Source organism: Scyliorhinus torazame, chromosome 18, assembly GCF_047496885.1.
Source record: "Scyliorhinus torazame isolate Kashiwa2021f chromosome 18, sScyTor2.1, whole genome shotgun sequence".
NCBI lineage: Eukaryota > Metazoa > Chordata > Chondrichthyes > Carcharhiniformes > Scyliorhinidae > Scyliorhinus > Scyliorhinus torazame.
Genome location: NC_092724.1, coordinates 122,337,562 through 122,363,920, shown reverse-complemented (window position 1 = coordinate 122,363,920; position 26,359 = coordinate 122,337,562). Strand labels below are relative to the sequence as shown.

The 26,359-nt window shown below is 51.8% G+C and overlaps 1 protein-coding gene across 2 annotated transcripts in view; it reads right to left on the bottom strand.

Moving 5' to 3' along the window:
- Positions 1–26,359, bottom strand: part of ogfod3 (2-oxoglutarate and iron dependent oxygenase domain containing 3) — a 216,452-nt gene that overhangs the window by 73,306 nt on the left and 116,787 nt on the right. For both annotated transcript variants that reach the window (XM_072483276.1, XM_072483277.1), the window contains exons 5-7: positions 24,318–24,360; positions 7,136–7,200; positions 6,282–6,338 (exon numbers count right to left, since the gene is read on the bottom strand). In XM_072483276.1, the coding sequence (XP_072339377.1) occupies positions 6,282–6,338; positions 7,136–7,200; positions 24,318–24,360 (165 nt within the window). The remainder of the gene's footprint in view (positions 1–6,281; positions 6,339–7,135; positions 7,201–24,317; positions 24,361–26,359) is intronic.

Sequence of the window (26,359 nt, the reverse complement as noted above, 5' to 3'; positions counted from 1 at the left end):
TGCACGCGGCGCTGGATCAGGCGGCGTGTAACGAGACGGAGACCGGCGCTTCCGTGATGAACGGCGTAACGGTTGTACATCCACGGCCCGTGGACCCGAGGATTCCCCCTCTGATGCGTCCTGTGTCTCCACCTCGGAGTCAGAGTCTGCTGCCTCTGTCATGTCAGCGTCTCTATCTCCATTCAGTTCTGTAATGACCTGCGCAGGCTTTGAGTGAGGCACCAGTGGAAGATTGTGAGGACTACCTTCCCTTGTCTCTGGTCTCTGCGGCTGTAGAAATGAGCTCCGGGGACGGGGAATCTTTGGAGGGGATAGTCTTCTGGACCGAACGTGGTCCACATGTTTGCGCTGGAGACGACCCTGAGCTTGCACCTGCTAAGATACAGGGCCCGTTTGGCGAAAGATTACGCCAGGAACCCATTGGGCACCACCAGCAAAATTCCGAATGAACACTGGGTCACCGGGCTCAAACTGCCGAGTCGGCCGATGGCGAGAAAATCCCTGTCCCTGCCGTTCTTGTGTGCGGCGTACTTTTGCGCCAATGTCCGGAAAACCATACTAAGGCGGGTGCGAAGTATCCGGCCCATTAGGAGTTCTGCGGGAGCTACCCCAGTCACCGCATGGGGGGTGGTCCTATACGTAAACAAAAAACGAGCCAGTCTCGTGTCCATTGATCCGGAAGACTGCTTCTTTAGGCCTCTTTTGAATGTCTGCACTGCGCGCTCTGCCAACCCATTTGAAGCCGGGTGGTAAGGAGCAGTGCAGATATGGCGTATGCCGTTCATCTTCATGAACCTCGCAAACTCCTCACTCGCGAATGGAGTGCCATTATCCGTGACCAGCACCTCGGGGAGGCAATGCGTACTAAAAGACAGACGCATCTTTTCAATTGTTGCGCAGGACGTTGTCCCCTGCATCTTATGCACCTCTAGCCATTTAGACTGGGCGTCGATTAACAGAGGTAACATAGATCCTTGAAAAGGGCCTGCGAAATCTGCTTGCAAGCCTGCCCAAGGCCGCCCTGGCCATTCCCAGTGATGTAGGGGCGCGGCCGGCGGAAGCTTCAGATGCTCCTGGCAAATGGAGCAGTTTTGGGCCACCTTCTCAATGTCGGTATCGAGGCCTGGCCACCAAACATAACTCCGGGCCAACATTTTCATTTTGGTCACACCTGGATGCCCATTGTGCAAGTCTCTTAGTATCAGCTCCTGGCCTTTTTCCGGGACAATCACACGCGTCCCCCACAAGAGGATGCCGTCTTCCACGCTGAATTCTGACAGCTTGGAGGAAAATGCCCGCCACTCGCCTGGGAGCTGTCTATGCTGCCCACCATACAGGACTATGTGTCGAACCTTTGACAGGACTGGCTCCGTCTGGGTCCACTCACGGATCTGTGATGCCGTGACAGGCAAGGTGTCCATAATATCTAGGGTTGCAACCACCTCACCGGTCGTGGGGGTCGACATGGGGCCGGTCGATCAAGGCAATTGGCTCAGTGCGTTGGCATTTGCTATCTGCATTCCTGGTTTGTGCTCCAGAGAATACTTGTATGCAGCAAGCAACAAAGCACAGCGCTGGATCCGTGTGGAAGCAATGGGCGGTATTGGCTTATCCTCTCTGAAAAGTCCCAGCAGAGGCTTATGATCAGTCACGATAGTGAAATGGTGGCCATACACGTACTGGTGGAAGCGTTTCACCGCAAAAACCACTGCCAGGCCCTCCTTCTAGATCTGCGCATACTTTTTCTCCACTGCAGTCAATATGCGGGAGGCGAAAGCTATCGGTCGCTCGGCCCCATTCTCCATCTTGTGGGACAGGACGGCCCCAATACCATACGGGGATGCATCACATGTGACGAGCATAGGCTTTCCAGGATCATAGTGGGTTATTAACCCAGACGACGACAATTGTTGCTTTACCCGCCGGAAAACGGTTCTTGCGGCTGACCCCCAAACCCAGGTGTGATTTTTCTTTAGCAGAAGGTGCAACGGGGCCAGCGTAGTTGCCAGATTGGGGAGGAACTTCCCGTAATAGTTTACGAGACCGAGAAAAGAACAAAGATGCGAAGTGTCAGTCGGGGCGGGGACCTGTTGAATTGCACGTACCTTCTCTGCGATGGGGTGCAAACCTTCGCGGTCCACCCGATAACCTAGGTAGACTACTTCCTTTGCCTGAAATACGCACTTTGTGCGATGTAAACAGACTCCAGCCTCCGAAAAGCGTCAAAGGACAGCCTCCAGATTTTCCAAATGTTCCTGCTCCGACGTCCCTGTAATTAAAACGTCATCTAAGTAGACAGCAACACGTGGTAAACTTCTCAAAAAGCCCTCCACAACACGTTGAAAAATAGCGTAGGCAGAGGATACTCCAAAGGGCAACCGTGTATACTCATACAGGCACCGGTGTGTATTAATCGTTACATATGGTCGGGAGTCAAGGTCCAGCTCCAACTGTAGGTAGGCATGACTCATATCTAATTTTGTGAAGGACAGTCCGCCTGCAAGCTTCGCGTAGAGATCCTCTATGCGAGGCATTGGATATCGGTCGAGTCGGGAAGCCGTAGTCACTGTAAATTTATAGTCGCCACAAAAACGAACTGTGGCATCTGGTTTCATTACAGGTACAATTGGTGCTGCCCAGTCAGCAAAACGTACGGGCCTGATAATACCCAAACTCTCCAAACGAGTGAGCTCCCCTTTTACCTTCTCGAGCAAGGCGTAAGGCACCGGGCGCGCCTGGAAAAAGCGCGGCGTGGCTCCTGGTTCGACTTGGATACGGGCTACGGCCCCTTTTATTTTCCCAAACCAGGCTGGAATACATCTGGGTATTGTCCTAGCACCACAGTCAACCCTTCAGAAACTGTTTGGAGGATGTGCTGCCATTGCAACCGCAAATGGCGCAATCAGTCCCGACCCAACAGGCTGGGCCCATGGCCGCGCACCACGATAAGTGGGAAACGCCCCTCCTGGCGTCCATAAACAACAGGGGTCATTGTAGTTCCTGCAATGTCCAGTGGTTCCCCCGTGTAGGTGGCCAACCTGGCCTGTGAGTCGGTCAATGTAAGGGACTGTATACCCTGCTTGATGCGGTCGAATGTCCTCTGGGCGATCACGGAGACCACTGCGCCAGTGTCCAACTCCATCTCAAGCGGGTGACCATTGACCTGTACTGTCACCTTAATGGGGGCCACACGGGGAGCTGCCACACAACGGAGCTGCCACACAATGCAGCTGCATGCAGTCGTCCTCCGTCTCCACGTCCTCAGGAGTAGTCGCCGCAGGTTCATCCACATGGAAGGTACGATCCCTGGGCTGGTCCCAGTTTCGGTCAGAACGACGGCGCCTCTGACGCCCCCAGGACCGGTGTCCGCGACGGGGTCGGCGCCTACAAGCCTGACACGGACATGGCTCCTCATCCATTGGTTCTGGAGAAGGCTCCCTTCGGGGAGGAATGTCCGACGGCCACTGGCGTCGGTCCGGACGTCGCCTCGCCCAAGGTACCGCAGGAGTGCGGGGGAACATTTTCGGACGGAAGGGGTTGGGCCCCAAGGCATGCACTTCCATTCCCTGTAGCTCCTGCACTCCTCGTTCTGCGCTCTCTCGGGACAATACTATTTGAATGGTCTGCTGAAAAGTCAATGTTGGCTCAGCTAACAACTTTCTCTGGGTGGTCGCATTGTTAATACCGCAAACCAAACGGTCGCGCAACATTTCTGACAAGGTCTCACCATAGTCACAGCACTCCGCAATCCTGTGTAGCCTGGATAGAAAATCGGCAAGGGATTGTCCTCTCAGCGGTATTAAACCGGTAACGCTGGACTATCGGGGACGGGGTTGGGTTAAAATGTTGCCCCACTATATTCACAAGTTCATCAAACGTTTTGGTGTTTGGCGCAGCTGGGTATGTAAGGCTCCTAATCACCCCAAACGTATGCGGACCGCAGGCGATGAGCAATATGACCACCTGGCGCTCGTTTTCGGTGATATTGTTTGCCCGGAAATAGTAACGCATCCGTTGTGCGTACTGGTTCCAGCTTTCCAGCGCAGCATCAAAAACATCCAAACGTCCGTACAGAGGCATGGTATAATAGAAAACAACTTCCAACCTGTATCCAACAAAAATCCAGGGAGGTGGCTTCAGCAGTGTAGACAGCTATTCACTTTAACCCTCGTCGCCAGTTTTGTGAGGGCCACGAAGAATCCAGCACGAGTTTTAAGGATGCAAAGTAATAACATTTATTTATGATAACACACATATATATATATATATATATATATATATATGACAGCAGCAGCAGCAGCAACTTCCCTTGCTGCACACTCCTTCCTCCTGGTTCCAAACTGGCCGGCTTTATTTATACTTGGAGTTTACTAATGGTTTCTCCGCCCCCCTCATTGGGGAAGCTCATACTCCCACAGGATTGTGGGATTGTCATTAGTCCCCAGCCAATGGTAAGCAGGCAGGTTATAACAATGCCCAATACCAAATGCTTCATCAGAACAGGGAGCAGCCTGTTCTTGCGAAGCAGGTATCGGCATGGGTCCTGAAGAAATGTATTGCGTATATGCTCACTTAAATGGCCTAAATCAAACCCTCTGAGTCTTGCAAAGATTTCAGAGCAACAGCTAGCTGGTGTAGCTGCTTTATGTCTCGATCGCTTGGAGCCTACAAGAAAGCTCCTGGAGAAGGCTTACATCAACCCAAGTCTGCCGCTACGCAAAAACCTTACCAATTCACCTGCTGCTCGCCCTCATCACGCCAGCCTGTATGGTTAAGACCACGTGCCAAGGAATAACAGCAGAGGCCCTGTGGCAGCAGCAATGGAACCAACACGCCACCATTGAAGGTCACTTCCTCATCACAGATCCCCCAACCCGCCCACCTGGCTTCAACCTGTCCTGCCAACACTGGGCTCTCTGCAATCGTTTCTGCACAGGTCAAGGCCTCCGTGGAGCAAGCTGCCACAAGTGGGGCCTTGCAGGGAACACGGACTGTGTGGCGCACAAAGACTCCGTGAGACAAACAGAGTGAAGTCGATGAGGCTTTATTAAGCGTGTCTGTTCCCCAGCAGCCCGATAGTAAACTGGCATGCGGGGGAAAGCACCGGCTTCTTATACTTCGCCTTCAGGGCGGAGTATGAGGTCAACGGCCAACCAGGACCCGGGATCTGTCAGCCAATGACATTAGGGCTTCCAGTCCCACATGACCCCCAATACATACTACCACAGACTGCAGCTGCGGTGCCTCCCCATCAATCAGCCACATCACTGAAGACTACCCCCCTGACAAAATTCAGCAGAGGAGACAGCGAGCTGCATTTAGCCACTGAGGAAGCTGTTGCCTGGCTTGGTGATTACTGCACACATTAAAAAGAAACTGTGTGAGGTAAAGTATTCCAGTTTTCAGCTTTTTAAGAGAATAAGTTGAGTAGGAACATGCGCAATAGTACCGATTTCACATAACAGTGTTGCAGAAAAAAGCAATTATATGTTGAGTGTATATTGGAGTATAGAAGAAACAAGAAAGCAAAAATGTAGAGCAACACTGACCACAGTAATATCAATATAAGAGTCCAAAAATAAATGTTGTGATGGAAAAAGAATAAGGGCTAGAATTGAGAGAATATTTTTAATCAACCACTTCAATGTGTCTCATGCCATCTGACAGCTGTTATACATCAACATTTAAAGCTATTCAATTTTTCTATGGCTAAGATGCCGAAGTAGGGAACAATCAATAAGGCTCAGCAAATGGATCAGGGCGGCTCTAACAGATATTGAAAATCTGAAGTTACTGCTGCAACAAATATTGTCTATATTGTGTGTGGCAAATGAAGGTTTCATAACCTATGGAACCTAAAGAGACACAATGATAAAAAGCAACAGACCAACTTATATAACAAACATGATTCACCTACATAGCCACAAAGAGATTGAGAGACTAGTGGAAGAAGGGAACGAGAGAGCGGGAGAGAGAGACACACAGGAATTTTTTTTAAAATATAAATTAAGGGGCAATTTATCGTGGCCAATCCACCTACCCTGCACACCTCTGGGTTGTGGGGGTGAGACTCACGGAGACACGGGGAGATTGTGCAAACTCCACATGGACAGTGACCTGGGACCAGGACCAAACCTGGGTCCTCAGCGCCATCAGGCAGCAGTGCTAACCACCGTGCCACCATGTCACCCATGACACACAGAAATTCATTCATGGATTTCCAAACATGTTCTATATTTTCTTGCTACTTTCGTAAATAATCAACTTTACTGTTATCTTACCTGTAGAGTGCAAAGTCTTCTTCATCAAATATATCTTTTATTTGCTCGACAAAGTATCTGCAAATATAATTTGAAATTAATGATACGCAAGTACTTGATTTAATCTTCATTTGATCCTATCCCAACCCACAAGCTCTCTACCTGTAAAAGCATCATGCACACCATGATTAAAGTTAGTGTTAAACACCCTATGAATTGCCTATAGGTTTACTTCTTTATTTTTAAAAAAACTTCCATTTAGAATGTAGCCTGTTTGTGGCTCAATAACTTTGCTTGTGAGTGGGTTAATTTCAGGGCTGCCTATGGGCATGTCAATATCTTCCCTTAACATAAGAAAAGGAACGATCACTTTCTGTACAATCTGCACTCCTGGGTTGGTGGGGAAAATAAAAAAGCAAATTCATCTGAGTATAGATCATAGAATTTACTGTGCAGAAGGAGGCCATTCGGCCCATTGAGTCTGCACTGGCCCTTGGAAAGAGCACCCTACTTAAGCCCACACCTCCACCCTGTCCCTGTAACCCAGTAACCCCACCTGACGTTTTTGGACACTAAGGGCAATATATCATGGCCAATCCACCTAACAGCGCATCTTTGGACTGTGGGAGGAAACCGGAGCACCCGGAGGAAACCCACGCAGACACGGGGAGAACATGCAGACTCCGGTGAACCAAGCCGGGAATCGAACCTGGGAGCCTGGAGCTGTGAGGCAACTGTGCTAACCACTGTGCTACCACGCTGCCCACCTCTGGAGACAACCTGACCAGGTTCAGCTACAGTCACTTAGCTTGCTGACACTCACTACTGAGGGACGCACATGAAGAATTGCAAAAAGTGTGAAGAACAGATCGTACCTGTAGATATTAACAAATTGTTTCCCCATTGATAGTGCTCCAGAGTGCAAATCCAGAATGGAAGCCTGGAAATAAAATGATTTTACAAATTTTACAGAGGATTCCATAAGGCAACACAACACTCCCCTTCCATTTTGAGTAATTTACCTGATATTTACTGAAAAACATTGTGCATTCAATGAAGCTCTGACTTAGAATATAGAACATCGCAGTACAGGCCCTTCCGCCCTCGATGTTGCGCTGACCTGTGAAACCACTCTGAAGCCCATCTACACTATTCCCTTATCGTCCATATGTCTATCCAATGACCATTTGAATGCCCTTAGTGTTGGCGAGTCCACTACTGTTGCAGACAGGGCATTCCACGCCCTTTCTACTCTCCGAGTAATGAGAGCATACTTATTTAATTTATTATCTGACTGTTTCAATTAGTGTACCTGTTAGGTCATTCTTAATTTCCAAACATGGATTTAAATAAGAAATAATCAAATCTTTAATGCTTCCAATGACATAAAAATGTTGCATAAACATAAAATTCGGCTTCATGAGAGAAACCAGCATTTTAATTAATATCCACAAAATGCAAAAGAAAACTGCTTTTAATGCCGGCAACTGATGCCTCCTGGCCCCTACCAAGGAACTGGAGGCAGGTGGGAGTACGGACAAAGAGGCATATAATCGGATGGGATTGGCGGAGGGGGTTGCAATGTCCGTCACCATTCACCTAAACCCCTCTGCTTGTAAAATACCATTTTGTGGTATTTTCCCTCAATATTTGCAACAATGATGACAATGGCACGGCGTTCATTAGTGCCGAGTTCCAAACGTTCATGGCCTTCAATGACAATAAACACATTCGCATGGCACCATATCACCCCTCACCGAATGGGTTCGCTGGCTGTTCAAGGCTGGCATGAAAAAACAATCACCTGCGCCACTGGCGACCTAAAGTGGCACATTTTCTCCTCGCTTGCGGAACCAGCCCGCATACTATGGCGAGAATAGCTCCAGCCAAGTTGTTACTGGGCCATCACTTAAGGACCAGATTAAGTCTTGTGGTTCCTTGTGGAGGATGGCGGCAAGGCAGAGTTGTCAAAAGAGGAACCATGAAGCTTCGAAAATAGGGAGAGGACATTTGAGATAGGTGACTCAGTCCATGTGAAAACCTTTGGAAGTGGATCAGATTGGGTTTCTGGAGTTGGGGTAGCCAGAACAGAGTCACTATCGTATGTGGTGCAGGTGCAAAACAAGTTAGTGAAGGAACACGTGGACCATTTGAGAAGGCGGGAGCCATCCCAAGAGCCAGCACTGTTGCCTAGCCCAGTTGTACCTGAAAGTAGTGTGGTGGTTTGCTCAAGAGCGGCTGATTAACTACTAGTAGGCCAAAGTGCTGCTCCCATTGAAACTGAGGAGAGTGATACACAAATTCCAGAGGAGAGTCCACGTGAGATAACTGCAGCAGAATCTACCTTGACAGTTGAGCCACAGCCAATTGAGCTATGTCAGTCCCAGAAGAAGAGAAAGTCTCCTGACAGACTGAGTTTTTGATGAACTGTGTACAAGAAGTGTTTCTCCGTATTGATGCTTTGTTACTGGTATAACTACTTCATGTAGTGTATAATATGGGGAGGGATGTAGTAGCTGGCCCCTTTAAGGACATATGTCGGGAGGATCATGTGACCCCCATCACCCAATGGGAATCGAGCGCAGGGATTTTGGTGCAGAGCTAAAAGTGATAACATTGTAAAAAACCCTGTAAATACTGTTTGTAAATAAACCGTAATAATTTGTTGTGCGTACTAACTGGTGGTCGCCAATCCTGCCTTTCCTCCAACAAAAGAATGTATATCAGGCTGATTCTTCAACCAACAGGCAGTCCGCTACGCTAAGTTATTGAAAGTTAGCTCATTGTTCCCCAGGCTGAGGCACGAAGCAATGTTCTTCCCTCAGCAAATACTAATTAAAATCAATGGGTCAGTCTTTCATCTCATGATTGGTCCATCGCTGGTGCTGGCTGCTGCATTGCTCGATACACCACTGATATGTTTGTCTGATTACACTTCTGTGAATCCTCTTGGCACTTTCTTCTACATGAGCGTTGTTATATAAATGAGTCGGTTGTTGCTGTTGAAAGACCCCGAATGTGAAAGCCTATTGACGCAAATGGCATGAGTCAGTGCCAACAGAGGATGAACAGTGAAAACAAAATCGCCCACTCACTGTAGAGCTTGCTCGATCGTCATTCTGCTCTTTCAGGAGTTGGATCAACCTGCTTTTTGAGGTTCGAGCCTTTTTATTCATATTTGCTGCTTTATTGGAGCAATTTACCTCAGTTTATTCAGGAGGGTAGCAGTAAGCAATAGATTGAGTGCAATTATTTTGAAAGGTCATCTATGGAAGATAATTAACTGAAAGCCTCCTAATGGGTTTCAAGTTGCACAATGAAATTTGTTGGCCATCGAATTAAGCAGCCTGGTTCAATTTGTTTGCATTGCTGATACATTACGTAGGACATTTTATTTTACCGTGGGGTGGGTCTCAACAGTAGGTAAACACTTTAAAATGTCATCAGCTATAAACTTGTGTGTTAAGGTCAGAATGCAGCACCAGAAGCTTGCAAGACCATAAGAACACTTGCCGCCTCCTCAAGCCTGCTCCACCATCCATTAAGATCAAGGCTGATCTGATTGTAACCTCAATCCCTCATTCCTGCCTATCGCCGACACCATTTCACCGCCTCGTTAATCAAGAATCTATCTAGCTCTGCCTTAAAAATATTCAAAGAATACCTCAGAATGAGTATCCTAAAGTTATGGAGCAGAGCTGATCACATGAGTGATTTCCCTTAATTAAGTGCATTCTCTGAATGCACCATCATTTTCAATGTGGCATCAAAATGTTCAAATGTTAATTCTTTATTTTCAGCAGCTTCAAACAGCAAAACAATTAGGTCAAGTGGTATCGCTCCATTATTATTTCAGCAAATTCACTGTGGTAGTACCAGGTATTGCGGTACCTAAGAGGCCGATGACCATTGGTTAGACCCAGGAGTCTACCACTGGCTGTTGTACGTAGCTCTGCCGAAAAGGTGCCGTCCCAGCAGCCTTCACTTTCTGTACCGAAGCTGCTGGGGAACAAGTTCTAGTAGATTAAAGCCTTCAGTTATGAAATCACTTTGTCTTGAGTGTAATTGATCACGCATCAATTTAATCTACTGGACTTAAGCTGGAAGGATGGATCTCCGAATCAAACCAGAGTGCCTTCACCTCAGCCCCCACGCGGAGAACTCGGCTGCAATATTTAAACACTGGCTGGCGTGCTTTAAAGGCTACCTCAAGACAGCCAGAGGCATCCCCTCAGAAGGACAGAAAATGCACCTCCTGCGCTCAAGGGTCAGCCGTGGATCTACCCCCTTATCGAGGAGGCGGAGGACTATGGTGCCGCGATCAAACTGCTAAAAGGACATTATATCCACCCTGTAAATCAGGTCTACGCACGTCACCTGCTTGCAACTAGACGACAAAGCCCCGGGGAATCGTTGGAGGATTTCTACCGGGCGCTACTGGTGCTGGGCCGAAACCGTGGCTGCCCGCAAGTTTCGGGGAGCGAGCAAACGGAACTTTTAATTAGGGTTGCATTCGTTGCAGGTATGAGCTCCTCAGATATCCGCCGAAGACTCCTAGAAAAGGACACCCTGGGACTCGGAGAGGCACGGGCCCTGGCAGGGTCCATGGACGTAGCCTACCAAAACGCGCAGTTCTATGCACCCGACTGCGCAGCGGCCCCCTGGGCTGCGTGGCACCCCGCAGCGGCAGCCCCACAGACCTTTCCCCTGACCCCGCAGGCCTGCGCTACGAGACGGCCCGCTAACGCCGCCGGGTCCCGCTGTTTCTTCTGTGGGCAGGCGAAACATCCCCGCCCGCGCTGCCCGGACCGCACCGCCGCCTGCAAAGGGTGCGGCAAGAAGGTCCACTTTGTGTGGGTCTGCCGGCCCGCGCCGTGGCCGCGGTCTCCAGTGACTCCGGACTGCCGCGGCATCCCCCCCTGCAAATCCCGACCGGCCAGCGCTCACCGCCACCCCCCTATCCTTGGGCCACATACGACCCACGGGCGCGGCCACCTTGCCTCCCGGACACCACGCTGGATGGGTGGGCGCCGCCATTTTGTCCATCCCCGCCGCCATCTTGTCCATCCCCGGCCACCATGTGCGACCCATGGATGACTCCATCTTGGATGGGGCTCCAGGCCCCCAGCACGGCCGAATACATGTGGCCCGATCAGAACTCGCAACTGCTTCATCTGGCCTCGGTGACACTAGACCAAAGTCGATCCCGGACACTCGCAACAGCAACAACGACGGTGTTCATCAACGGCCACGAGACGACTTGCCTGATTGATTCTGAGAGCACGGAAAGCTTTGTTCACCCCGACACGGTAAGGTGCTGTTCCCTTGTTACCCACCCTGTAAACTAAAGGATCTCCCTGGCCTCCGGGTCACACTCGATGGAGATAAAGGGGTTCTGCCTAGCGAACCTCACTGTCCAAGGCAGGAGATTCGACAATTTCCACCTGTATGTCCTGCCGCACCTCTGCGCGGCTACCCTCCTGGGGCTGGACTTCCAATGCCATTTGCAAAGCCTGACCTTTAAATTTGGCGGCCCTATACCCCCCTTACTGTCTGTGGCCTCGCAACCCTTAAGGTCAACCCGCCTTCCCTGTTTGCGAACCTCACCCCGGATTGCAAACCCGTCGCCACCAGGAGCAGGCGGTACAGGGCCCAGGACCGGACCTTCATCAGGTCAGAGGTCCAAAGGCTGCTGAGGGAAGGGGTCATCGAAGCGAGCAACAGTCCCTGGAGAGCTCAAGTAGTGGTGGTAAAGACTGGGGAGAAATATAGGATGGTCATTGACTACAGTCAGACCATCAACAGGTTTACGCAGCTGGACGCGTACCCTCTCCCCCGTCTGGCCGACCTGGTAAACAGGATCGCACAATACAAGGTCTTCTCCACGGTGGATCTCAAGTCCGCCGACCACCAGCTACCCCTCCGTAATAGTGACCGCAAGTACACTGCCTTCGAAGCAGATGGGCGGCTCTATCAATTTTTAAGAGTTCCCTTTGGTGTCACTAATGGGGTCTCGGTCTTCCAGCGAGAGATGGACCGAATGGTTGACCGGTACGGCTTACGCGCAACGTTCCCGTATCTGGATAACGTCACCATCTGCAGCCGTGACGAGCAGGACCACGACACCAACCTCCGCAAATTCCTCCAGACCGCGCAAATCCTTAACCTGACATACAATAAGGATAAATGCGTATTTAGCACTGACCGTCTAGCCATTCTAGGCTACATAGTGCGAAATGGAGTTATAGGCCCCGACCCTGAGCGCATGCGCCCCTTATGGAGTTCCCCCTCCCTCACTGCCCCAAGGCCCTGAAGCGCTGCCTCGGGTTTTTCAGCTACTACGCACAGTGGGTCCCCAACTACGCAGACAAAGCCCGACCCCTAATCCAGTCCACAACCTTTCCCCTGTCGACAGAGGCCCGCCAGGCCTTCAGCCGCATCAAAGCAGACATTGCAAAGACCACGATGCACGCCATCGACGCGTCCCTCCCCTTCCAGGTCGCGAGCGATGCGTCTGACGTAGCTCTGGCAGCCACCCTCAACCAAGCGGCCAGGCACGTGGCCTTCTTCTCCCGTACCCTCCATGCTTCCGAAATTCGCCATTCCTCGGTCGAAAAAGAGGCACAAGCCATAGTAGAAGCTGTGAGACATTGGAGGCATTACCTGGCCGGCAGGAGATTCACTCTCCTCACGGACCAACGGTCGGTTGCCTTCATGTTCGATAATGCACAGCGGGGCAAGATAAAAAACGACAAGATCTTGCGGTGGAGGATGGAACTCTCCACCTTCAACTATGAGATCTTGTCCCGTCCGAGGAAGCTAAACGAGCCTCCTGATGCCCTGTCCCGCAGCACTTGTGCCACCGCACAAGTGGACCGCCTCCGAGCCCTCCACGAGGACCTCTGCCACTCGGGGGTCACTCGTTTCTTCCACTTCATCAAGACCCGCAACCTTCCCTACTCCATCGAGGAGGTCAGGACAGTCACCAGGGACTGCCAAATCTGCGCTGAGTGCAAACCGCACTTCTACCGGCCAGAGAGGGCACACCTGATAAAGGCTTCCCGTCCCTTTGAACGCCTCAGCATGGATTTCAAAGGCCCCCTCCCCTCCACCGACCGCAACACGTATTTCCTGAACATGATTGATGAGTACTCCTGGTTCCCATTCGCCATCCCCTGCCCAGACATGACCACAACCACCGTCATCAAGGCCCTCCAGGGCATCTTTACACTGTTCGGTTTCCCCGCGTACATACACAGTGGGTGTATACACAGGGGGTCCTCCTTTATGAGCGACAAACTGCGTCAATTCCTGCTCAGCAAGGGGATCGCCTCGAGCAGGATGACCAGTTACAACCCCCGGGGAAACGGACAGGTGGAGAGGGAGAACGGAACGGTCTGGAAGACTGTTCAACTGGCCCTACGGTCCAGGAATCTCCCAGTCTCCCGCTGGCAAGAAGTCCTCCCGGTGGCCCTCCACGCCATCCGGTCGCTGCTCTGTACAACCACAAATCAGACACCCCATGAATGGCTCCTTGTTTTCCCCAGGAAGTCCTCCTCCGGGACCTCGCTCTCAACCTGGCTAGCGACACCTGGACCCATCCTGCTTCGGAAGCACGTGCGGGCGCACGTCGGAACCGTTGGTCGAGAGGGTCCACCTGCTGCACGCTAACTCCCAGTGCGCCTACGTGGTGTTCCCTGATGGCCGGCAAGATACAGTCTCCCTTCAGGACCTGGCGCCCGCCGGAACCCCACGCGCACCCGAACCATTAACCCCCCCCCCACAGCGCCTCACTGGAGGGTCAGTACTCCCGCCGCTCCTGCCTAGGCCCGCCCACCTACCGATGCCCCCTACAGCCCCCCCCCCCCCCCCGTCAATCTTTTGCCCCAACAGCGCCGCCTAGGGGTGACGAAGCTGCCAGGGAGGCCGAAACCACGCTCCCGGAGTCGCAACCACCTGGACCCCTACCAGAATCACCACCGAAGCCCAGACGCTCCAGAAGGACGACCAGGCCACCCGATCGACTGATTGCTTCGCTGTGACTTCAACCGTGAACGAACACTTTGTAAATATTCTCGACAGCACGGTACCTCCATACCTGATCATACCATGTTAAAGGTGACTGAAACCACTGGCCACCACCGCCGAACTCTTTTTTAACAGGGGGTGAATGTGGTATTATCAGGTATTGCGGTACCTAAGAGGCTGATGACCATTGGTTAAACCCAGGAGGTTACCATTAGCTGTTGATACGTGGCTCCGTCCTGAAAGGCGGAGTATAAGAAACGGTGCCTTCCCAGCATCCTTCACTTTCTGTACCGAAGCTGCTGGGGAACAAGTTCGAGTAGATTAAAGCCTTCAGTTATGAAATCACTTCGTCTTGAGTGCAATTGATCGTGCATCAACATGTTTGAATGGTGCACACTTGATGTGACAATTGTCCGCTCCCGAACTACGATTATTGACCTCACCAGTGTCCTTCAGTGCCAATATAACTTCCTAACCTTCCGTGATGTCGAGCTACGTCTACGTAACTCCTCGGGATGCAGATCAGAGGTGGGAGCAGCCTGCTGTCTTCTGTGTCCTGTGGCCTTTGATGCCAATAGCAATCCGTCCTCTGGAGGGCCAGGAGCCCCAGCCGACTTAAAGGTGTCACAGGTGTTGTTGTGCCAGCCTGTTCTGCCCGCTGCCCCTGAGATGTGCAAGCCGCACGCCAGGCGGGTGAGGGGCTCTATAACGTGGCATGTGTGGGTGGGGTTGTGATGATGCGTGCCGGGAGGTTCTGAGGAACATTCTGGGAGGTCAGTTGTTGGAAGGGGGTGAGGTGGCAGCCAGTGAATTGGCGGAGCAGGAGTTGGAATCCACAGGGTGGCAGACGGGACCGCCAGGAGGAGAGAGATGGTAACTTACCCCTGAAGCTCATAGGAGGTCATTCACCTTCTTCCTACATTGGATGCTGGTCCTCCAATGATGCTGCTGGATTTCATAGAATTTACAGATTTTATAGAATTTACAGTGCAGAAGGAGGCCATTCGGCCCATTAGGTCTGCACCGGCCCTTGGCAAGAGCACCCTACTTAAGCCCACACCCTATCGCCTTAACCCAGCAACCCCACCCAACTTTTTTGGACACTAAGGGCAATTTAGCATAGCCAATCCACTTAACCTGCACATCTTTGGACTGTGGGGGGAAACCGGAGCACCCGGAGGAAACCCACGCAGACACGAGGAGGACGTGCGGTCTCCACACAGACAGTGACCCAGCCAAGAATCGAACCTGGGACCCTGGAGCTGTGAAGCAACAGTGCTAACCACTGTGCTACCGTGCCACCCATGATGTTCAGATCTCCCTGCAGAAATCGAGGAGCAGGCCTCCGTGCTGCCATCTCCTGGCTTGACTGAGAGTGAGCGCTGAGGGACCGTTTAAATGCAGCTCCCCCTTGTTAGCAGTGAACAGCTGAGCCCCGAGTCGGACAAATCAGACGCCTGAGGACTCAGGCAGGGCGTGTTTCACGTGAGGGATCGTTTTTTGCACTAAGTTGGGGTGGATTGCGATCTGGATCACGCCTATCCACCTGGCAGGAATTCTCCCGTGTTTCCCTCCCAAAATGACAGTCATTGACCGGGAAAATCACATCCATGATTGATGGCCCTGCGAAAATGATACTACACCATTAGGAAATCGGACGATAGGGCGAAAAATTATTGCAACAGAGAACCATTTCTCCTTTTCTCGCCAACTGGTTCCTTGTGTTTCCTTCAAGACATCTGAATTTCATTTGCAAAATTTTATATGGGCACACTTCCTTTAAAATGGAAGCATTTGTCCAACGACCTCTTTTCAAAGCTTTTCGGACTCCTGTTCAAACAGCCTCACTAATAGTGTCCCAGATAGTTAATTGTAATTGTCAATTTGTTTTAATATTACTTTATCTTGAATTTATATCACAGCAGAACCATGGGTGGGATTCTCCGACCCCCCCTGCCGGGTCGGAGAATCGCCGGGGGTCGGCGTGAATCCTGCCCCGGCCGGCTGCCGAATTCTCCGGCCCCCCAAAATTCCCGCTGACGCGAATCGCACCGCCCGCATCGGAGAATTGCGAGGACCAGCGCGACACTATGGGCCCCGGGGTCGCCCGAATTCTCCCGGCCGGATGGGCTGAAGTCCCGCCGACGTGACCACGTGAGTAGGGGGGGGGGGGGGGGGGGGGGGGAGTGGAGGGGGAAGGGGGGGGGGTTGAGGGGGAGGTGGAGAGGAGAGGGCGAGTGCCGGGTGGGGGGGGCGAGTGCCGGAGGGGGGAGGGCGAGTGCCGGGGAGGAGAGGGCGAGTGCCGGGGAGGGGTGCGAGTGCCGGAGGGGGGAGGGCGAGTGCCGGGGAGGAGAGGGCGAGTGCCGGGAAGGGGTGTGAGTGCCGGAGGGGGGAGGGCGAGTGCCAGGGAGGGGGAGGGGGGTGGGCGGGTGCCGGGGAGGAGAGGGCGAGTGCCGGGGAGGGGGGAGGGGGGTGGGCGAGTGCCGGGGAGGAGAGGGCGAGTGCCGGGGAGGGGGGAGGGGGGTGGGCGGGTGCCGGGGAGGAGAGGGCGGGTGCCGGGGAGGGGGAGGGGGGTGGGCGAGTGCCGGGGAGGAGAGGGCGAGTGCCAGGGAGGAGAGGACGTGTGCCGGGGAGGGCGAGTGCCGGTGAGGAGAGGGCGAGTGCCGGGGAGGAGGGCGAGTGCTGGGGAGGGGGCGAATGCCGGGGAGGGGGGAGGGCGAGTGCCGGGGAGGAGAGGGCGAGTGCCGGGGAAGGAGGCGACTGCCGGGGAGGGCGGGTGCAGGGGACGAGAAGGCGAGTGCTGGGGAGGAAAGGGTGAGTGAAGGGGAGGGGGGGCGTGCCCGGGAGGGGGGTGGGCGAGTGCCAGGGAGGGGGGGGCGAGTGTTGGGGAGGAGTGGGCAAGTGCCCATGGCAGCTGGCTGCGGGCGGCGGGGGCGGGAGGTACGGGAAATGATGACATGTCATCTAACCCCCCCACCCCCACCCCCCACCCCCTGCAGGCAGTTATGTTTGGTGATCACCCAGCGATGTTGGCCGCCGTGGCGGGAGTCGCACTTCTACATGTTGCCCTGGGGGAGCTGGAGCAGGAACGTGCCAGGGAGGCGGCGGAGGCTGCCGCAGAGGAGCACGCTACAGGGAGGCAGGTGGCAGCCACCCAGGCTGGAGGGCCGCCCGCCCGACAGGACGAGGAGGAGAAGGAGGAGGAGGAGGTGGTGGTGCCACGGCGATGGAGATGCCCGATGAGGCCCCGTTTGTACCGGCCCCGCTCGTCGTACCAGGACCTCTAAGACCGGGCATGCAAGAGGAGGCTCCGGATGAGCCAGGAAACTGTCGCCCATATCTGCCACCTGATGGCACACCTGGCACCACGTGGCACTGGGCGAGGACACCCTTTCCCCGTGGCCGTCAAGGTTACGGTGGCCCTGAAATTGTATGCCACGGGGTCATTCCAGGTGGGGACCTGTCCGGCATCTCGCAGGCATCGGTGCACCGGTGCATCCGTGCAGCGACAGACGCCCTATATGCCATTGCGGACCGCTACATCCAGTTCCCTGTGGACCGGGACAGCCAGGATGCCCGGGCAGTGGGCTTCGCTGCCGTGGCCAGGATGCCCATGGTCCAGGGGGCAATCGATGGGATGCACGTCGCCGTGCGGCCACCTGCAGATAACAGGGCCGTGTTCACGAATAGGAAGGGGACCTATTCCATGAACATCCAGGTGGTCTGTGACCACAGCATGATGATCCTGCGGGTGAACTCCTCCACCTTCGTCTGCAGCTGCCGCAAGCCGGCCGTCACCCCCTTTGATTGTCCCTTGGTCCATGACTGCATCGGGTCTAGGGTGGGTGTGGTACCTCCAGGAACCCGGGAGCCGTCTGGGCGGCAGATGGTTGCTCGTGCCAGGATGCCCTTCGACCTCCCGGCCCCTCGGCTGCTCCTGCCTCCACCTGCTGTACCGGGACGGCTGTGTTGTGCGCACCAATTAGTGTACCAGAAGCCTCATCGCTAAAGTGCCCAACTGAGGTGAGTGTCTCTGCGATGGTGGAGGGTGTTGGTGACAGCAGTGGCGTTGTGTCGTGCTCTTCGTCCCACTCTGAGTCCATGGTCCCCTGGAGTGGTGGTTCTTGTCCACCCGTCCCCTGTGCGTCAGTGTCCTGTGCGTCAGTGTCCTGTGCGTCAGTGTCCTGTGCGTCAGTGTCCTGTGCGTCAGTGACCTGTGTAGGTGTGTCCTGGGTAGGTGTGTCCTGGGTAGGGGTGTCCTGGGTAGGGGTGTCCTGGGTAGTCCTGGGTAGGGGTGTCCTGGGTAGGGGTGTCCTGGGTAGGGGTGTCCTGGGTAGGGTTGTCCTGGGCCAGCTGCGACGGGGACCTGTTCCTGTGGCTGCCCCCCTCGTCGCTGGGCCTGGCCCACCGGAGCCACCGCACTCGCACAAGATGGGGGCGTCGTCTCCCTGTTGCTCCGGGTCTGTCCCTGGCTCGAGGCTGCCCTGGATCGTCCTGGGGGCGTCGTCTCCCTGTTGCTCCGGGTCTGTCCCTGTCTCGTGGCCGCCCTGGATCGTCCTGGGGGCGGTCGGCAACCGTGGGGACGGGTGCCTCGACGTTTGGTCCTGCAATACACAATACAGCATGCATGGGTAGACACGCAGACGGGGATCGGTGGCAAGGGGGATATGGGGGGTGGGGGATATGGGGAATGGGGATATGGGGGAGGGGGGATATGGGGGATAGGGGATATGGGGGAAGGGGGATATGGGGGATAATGGGGGGTGGGGATATGGGGTAGGGGATATGGGGGAAGAGGAAAAGGGGGGCAGGCCGTGGGGATCTCATTTGGGTTGCACCCCCGACCTCTGCATCTGCAGCCTCCCGGTCCTCGGGTCCGCCTGCAAGTTCCAGGGCCCTCTCTTCATGAACGGTGAGTGGTCGTACTTCAGCTGGACCCCCTCCGGTCCTCTCATGCTCCCGGTTGTTGTGAGCGCGCTTCTCCTGTGGGGGGGGGAGGGGGGGGGAGGGGGGGTGGATGGCAGAGATAAAGGGCAGGCATAAAGGGTTAGGCAGAGATATACATGCAGACCAGCGGTTGTGTGTATATTGGCAGAGGTTCACAACCCATCCTGCCACTGCAGCCTGCATGGGTGGGTGCAGCCATGGCTGTGCCGCACATCGGAGGTGGGGGGGGTACTCACCCTGGCTTCCCTGACTAGGTCATTGACCATCTTGTGGCACTGGGTGCCTGTCCTTGCTGTTACAGCCTCGACGCTCCCTCCACAGGCCCCGGCTGAGGCGTGAAGCGAACCTGCGGCCGTGTCCGGGGTACAGGGCCTCCCTCCTCTGCTCCACTGCGTCCAGGAGGGCCTCGATGTCCCGCTCCTGGAACCACGGCGCTGCGCAGCGGGCGGCCATTTTTACGGGTCTCCGGGTCTTGTGCTGACGCCGCGTGGTGTCCATGACGGGTGACGCCGTCGCGAATGACGTCACGCTGCTGCTAGCCCATTCCGAGCCGGAGAATTTGCGCCTCTTCGGGGGGCCCGTCGCCGGAGTGATTCCCGCCGTTTTTGGTGCCGGGTTCCGGCCATCGCGCCGATTATTGGAGAATCCCGCCCCATGTATCTGTTTCCAATTTATCGACCCTTTCCAAACGTCTGGATTCTCATGTGAAGGGATATGACTGACGTCACAGCAACAAAAGAAAATTCGAAACATCCTGTGAGCGATTGAGCAAATTCAATGGCTCGCTGGCCGAGGTGCACCATTACTGCAGGTCACCATTTCATAGCAAGTTTCGATGCTTGGAAAGCTGTGTGCTGCTGTGGCGCATGGGGATTGCTGAAGCCATTTACTTTGCTGTCAAATAAGCCACTAAAATCTAAAACAGAGGGCAGCACAGTGGCATAGCGGTTAGCATTGCTGCCTCACGGCACCGAGGTCCCAGGTTTGATCCCGGCTCTGGGTCACTGTCCGTGTGGAGTTTGCACATTCTCCCCGTGTTTGCATAGGTTTCGCCCCCACAACCCAAAGTTGTGCAGGGTAGGTGGATTGGCCACGTTAAATTGCCCCTTAATTGGAAAAACTGAATTGGGTACTCTAAATTTTTTTTAAAAAATCTAAAACAGAAACAGACATTTTGGCACGAGTGACATGATTCTCGAAATCCAGACCCGGGCTGGTTAAACGAACACCCCTGGTCAAAGCTTCTTCAACAGACATCCCCATTTTCAATCCCTTTCTAGATCTTTCAGTTTCATCATTTCATATGGTCTACTCTAGAAGTGGAAAGTTGCCATCATTGTGGCCCTCTGCTGAACACTGATCCAATGACATTGTTGGGGAATTTTAACGTACCAATGCATTGGAAGTGGAGGGGCAGGGGTTCCAGAATCCCACAGGAGGTAATGCAGTCTGGGTTTCCCCACATGCTGTGGAGTATTACTTTGGCTTGGCTTTCTGTCAGGTGGGGAGCGTCATTATATGGGCTTGTTCTGCTGCTGTGATAGTGTTTCATTGATGGGATCTTGAGAGTGGAACCGCGGTCACATATCATCACAGGGAGCACTTCAGTGAAGACCGCAACATAAGGTGGGGCCTTTTCCTGATCCACAGGGAGGAGGTCTGATCCCAAGGGGAGCACCCTAGCTCCTCCTGGTCCACAAAGAGAGCTGAGGGGGCACTTTCTTCACTTCACCTCTCTTTGGTGAAGCTGTCAGCTTTTCCAGCGGCCGGGATGCTCAATTGGCCACTGATAAAACTGAAAAGCAGGCTAAATACGATGTTTCCAGCCTCATTACCATATTTAACACGCCAACCGGACTCCTGGGGGTGGTTTGGCTGTCCATGCCTTGTCCCCTCAGACTAACCTGGAAGTTAGCAGGTCAGAGCTGCCTTCCAGATGCACTCACAATTTTTGTCTATTTAACCTGCCGTCCTCATCCAACCTCACACACTCGTCCAACTTAAAATTCCCTACAGTATCCCTTTTGAAATAGTGGAGCCAAAAATGTACAGTGCTCCAGACGCGATCGCATACCAAGCCCTTCGCAGAATTCCAAACTTTTGAAAAATCTGAACAGCGGTAATATTGGCATTATGAACACCAGAGCTGGTAAATATATCGTAATATAGATTTGAACAAGTTTGTCAGAGCTCTCAGTTTTATCCAGTAGGCAGCACGGTAGAACACGTGGCTAGCACTGTGGCTTCACAGCGCCAGAGCCCCAGGTTCGATTCCCTGCTGAGTCACCGTCTGTGCGGAGTCTGCACGTTCTCCCCGTGTCTGCGTGGGTTTCCTCCGGGTGCTCCAGTTTCCTCCCACAGTCCAAAGAAGTGCAGGTTAGGTGGATTGGCCATGATAAATTGCCCTTTGTGTCCAAAAAGGTTAGGAGGGGTTATTGGGTTATGGGGATAGGGTGGAAGTGAGGGCTTAAGTGGGTCGGTGCACACTCGATGGGCCAAATGGCCTCCTTCTGCATTGTATGTTCTCTGTTCTATTGACTGATTAAGTTTGTACTGCTCTGGTTTCCTCTCATAGTCAAAAGATGTGCAGGTTTGTTAGATTGGCCATGATAATATTGCCCCATAGTGTCCAGGGACGTGCAGGTTAGATGGGATAGGACGGGGGGTGGGCATGGACGGGTTCTCTTTCAGCGGGTTAGTGCAAACTCGATGGGCCGAATGGCCTCCTTCTACACTGGAGGGATTCTATGATTTTACAAATAGACTTCTGACATATTTTGGTCTGATTTCCATTCTCAGGGAAACTATCTTGCACCATGACTAAATTGAGAAATGGTTAGGGTAGAAAATAAAATAGATCAAATATCCCACACCTAACTCAATTTGTGCATTGTTACCTAAAAGCTGTAATATACTCCCATTCATAATATTTTCAGCACCCTCACCAGGCAAGATAAATCTCTATATATACTCCATTTTCATAGCCACTGCCTTGACACTGCCTTTTTGTATGACCTCTCTACAGCCATTGTTCAGTCACTGCAAGACCATATCTAAGATCTCCATCTGCTCTCAGCACCCAGACCTCCACTCTTTCCAAATTCACTTCTTCTTGCTCCCACCCCGGGACACAAATCTCTCCCGACTCACTTACAACTGCATTTTCAAACTCTTAACTTTGACACTCTGTACACAACGATAATCCTGGACTCAAAGATTTATTCAACGAGACCTTTGACGCTTTGTCGTCATTTGCTCTCTGCCATTCTCATTATTTATCCAGTATTGCCCTCATCTTCACTCCCTTAAAGAGGGTAGCTGGCACAAAACTGCTGGAGATGACAAGGTGAAGAGTATAGGGTGTGGTTAGGGGAATTAATGTGAAGGATGTGGACGAATGAGAACTCTGTACCAGAGAGGTCAGAGGAGAGAGACCGCAAGGGGAATTTAGATCGAAATCAATGACAATGCCATTGCACGTGGCGGTTCAGTAAAAAGGGAAGTGATCCTAGCAAGGAAGTTACAATGGGAACAGGAGGCGAGGAGAACTTTAAATGAGAGGCAGATGGGATAAGAGAGAGAGGTTTTTAAAACTGACAGAGTAATGGGGAAATAAATGATGTGGGATTTGAGAATGAGAGCCATCAGTATAGAGAGAAAGAGTTGTCAACTACAAGCTAGGTTTCAATCAGGGCCAGGATGCTAATACACTCATCCAGTGATGAGGGTTACAATGGTCATGATCAATAGCAAGAATGCTGTAGACACATCCCGGAAAGGCTTGAGCATGGGACAGCAATGGGAAGTCAGCTGGAGTTAACACTGAGCGGAATGAAAAGCTGAGACGAACGTGATGCTTGAGAATTGTCAGGCGGTTGAAAGTCAGCATTGGAAGCAGAGGCTAGAAGTCATGGAAGAGAAAGAGAAAAACCCAGAGCCCCATCAGTCTTTGCCATCCATTGTAGTCAACAGAGCAACAGTATGGCACGGTACCCGTCTGACACCACTGCTGGACAGCACATGTTTGGGACACATTTTCGGAGAAAGCAAATGTCTTTTGTCCTCAACCTACCCATATGTGCAAAACCCAAAACAAAATGTCTCCTGTGAGGTGCGATTCTGTGATTGGGCTTCACTTGCTGACCAGTCCTGGTTGTGCTAATAGCTGTACTAACAACCAATTTAAGACAATCAGTCGAGCTTGTAACGTGGCTCATTTACTCGTGCTAGAAACAACATACATTCATACGCACCCCCTTTCCCTGCAGACAAGAGGAATATGCTCAAGCTTTTCGCCTTTTTGAATTATTCAGGAGTTTGGATGGCCTAACCCCTTTGCTTTCTCCATGGCAGTGCCTCGGCCAATTAGGGTCGACTTGCCAACCAACAAACTCTTTTCTCCTGTAGTATAAATTGTTGTGACCATTTAAAATTTGGAATACTCAGTGCAAGATGAATTCCAGGTCAGAATTCACTCCAGACACCAACATGCCGTGAAGTGCCGTTTTCATGGTGTAAGCTGCACAGTTAGCGGCCAGGGAAATGGGGAGGATTGGAGACAGGGCACCAGGGAAGTGAGCCATTCAGGGGCTGCCATCGGAGCATGGTGTTTTAAAGAAAAGAGAGAGCCTTCATGTTCAAAGTGGCAGAAGCAAATGGAGAGCGGGGACCTGGATTGGCTGGTTACTAAAATGTTATTTCTGCTCAGTGCTTTTTGTCCATATTTTCACATTTTTGCATTTTAAAAAAGTGGCTTCAGCACTACCACCCCTGTCCCCAACCAGTTTGCAGATGGCCCATTTCAGTCATCTTCCATCAGCCCCATGAAAATAGTTGGCCAGAATCCTGTGTGTGTATGAGTGTGTCTGTAAGAATGTGTGTGTGTGTGTGTGTGTGAGTGTGTGTATGTGAGTGTGGTGTGTCATGTATCTGGGGTGTGTGCGTGTGTACGCAGACTCTGGAATAAAGAACAACCGTGAGTTTTGCATCCAGGTAGAAATCACAGAACACCTCAGCATACAGAGGGATGCTGTTTCTACTTGGTTACTTAAGTAAAGAAAGTAATAAAATTGGATGACTTACCCCACCATCTGATCCTCCCAAGGACAGCCCTTTCTTTGCTATACTGTGAATAAAAAATAGATTTTGAGTCCACAAAGTACTCTTAAACCATGGGAGTGCCAGCTGGATATATTTATTTATTGACAAACTTACTTCAGTCATTTTGCTCATTCACAAGCAGCTAAGTCAATGTCAGCACTTAATACTAGTAAAGGCTCATGTTTCTTTGACAACCTGCAGACCCATTCATAATAAACTTGCAGTAGAAAATATCAAAACTGAAAATGTTCCCTCGTAAAACAGTCCTATTAAACAATTAAACGAAACACAAGATCGGGGTAAAAAAACCTCTGAAAGTCCTGGGGCGAGAGGGTGGAAACGAAAGGTTTTGCTCGGCAGTTAAGAATTTGGTGTGGAAACTGGTTCCACTGGGATTCCATCCGGGTTTCACTGCTTTGAAATGACCTCGCAGACGAGATGTGCTTGCCTCAGCCAAGAAGGGACCACATTCCCATGATCTGGATTGCAGACTAGCGCCATCTGATTGGCATGGATGCGAGTTGTGCATTGCCAAAATTCCACCAGTGAATTTGCCCCACACAATTTCAAGGCCAAAGAGAGAGTTTGCAGCAGGCAGCAATCTTATTTGGACGAGGTCAAAAATCACAAGAGCAGAATTGAAATCACTTTTTAAATTCATTTGAACCCTGAGATGAGATAAACTGTCCGGTTTTCACTTTTAAATATCCGGCTGGTCTTACATTACATTAGCTATTTCACAGAATATAACTCATGGACAAAATTTAAAGTAGTTGGAATTATATCAATTCTGACAGCCGGCACCTATGGCTTAGCTTGTTCGTAAAGTGGGTCACTGCGTTATCCAGGGAACACTGGCTAATATTTTAATGACTTTTGTTACCACATTTATCTGGCTACAGCTGCTTGAATTTACTTGAGCCTTTAGTTGAGGTTTTATGTATTTTTCTGGAATGTGATTGTCAGAATTCATTGGTCTGTGCTGACCACGTGACTCACTGCAGTGCGAAGTTAGTCCACTGAATAAAAAGTCAGGAGAAACAATACATTTATACCAATGGATAGAGACAGAAACAGGGAAAATGGGCCTCGGTCAATGGAATCGCGTCGCTACATATATCAAACGGTCGATACTATGCCGATTGTTTAATGCCACTTTCCAAGACAAATTCCATTCCAAAGTATTTTATAATAAGTTCTGGAGTTACTTGGAGGCTGTTTTATTTCGCAAGACCACACCCTCCCCGGCTATTCCAATCAATAAATCATTCAGCAGAGTTTTTGCTACATGATGATTTTCTTCTTTCGGCTTCTCCCGTATTACTTGGGGTTGCAACAATGTTGGCTAATCAGCCTGCTCCATCTCCTCCTGTCAGTTCCCCATTCCTCATCCAATCTCGCAGCGTTTAAGTCTCTGACCACCACTACCTTCCATCCGGTCTTGGGTTTCCTCTTCTCCTTCCTGTCAGTCTCACCTCCATCACTTGTCCCAGCACATTTCCACACTCTTTCTCGCTCTCTGCAACAGATTATTTCAATCTCATCTCGGCTATTTTCTTCAACGTTATGTGATGATATGATGATATCTTTACCTCATGTATTGCCCAGAGACAGTGGCAGTGTCTAGAGCAGGTAGGGACAGCTGATCTCTCTCCCTAAGGGAACATAAGTTAAATGTTGGGTTTTATGACCTTCCAATGGCTTCACTGTCACTGACAGCAAATTTCTATTTTTTAAACGGCCTTGCTGAGAGTTGAACTCAAATTCTCTGGATTATTAACACGGGATCTTCTTTTATTCATTCATGAGATGTGGACGTCGATGGCGAGGTTGGCATTTATTGCCCATCATTAATTGCCCTTGGGCACTTAAGAGTGTGGCTCTGGAGTCACATGTAGGCCAGACCAGGTAAGGACAGCAGATTTTCTTCCCTGGAGGACATTAGAGACCCAGATGGATTTTTATGATAATCAGCAATGATTCATGGTCATCATTAGACTTATAATTCCAGATTTTCATTGATT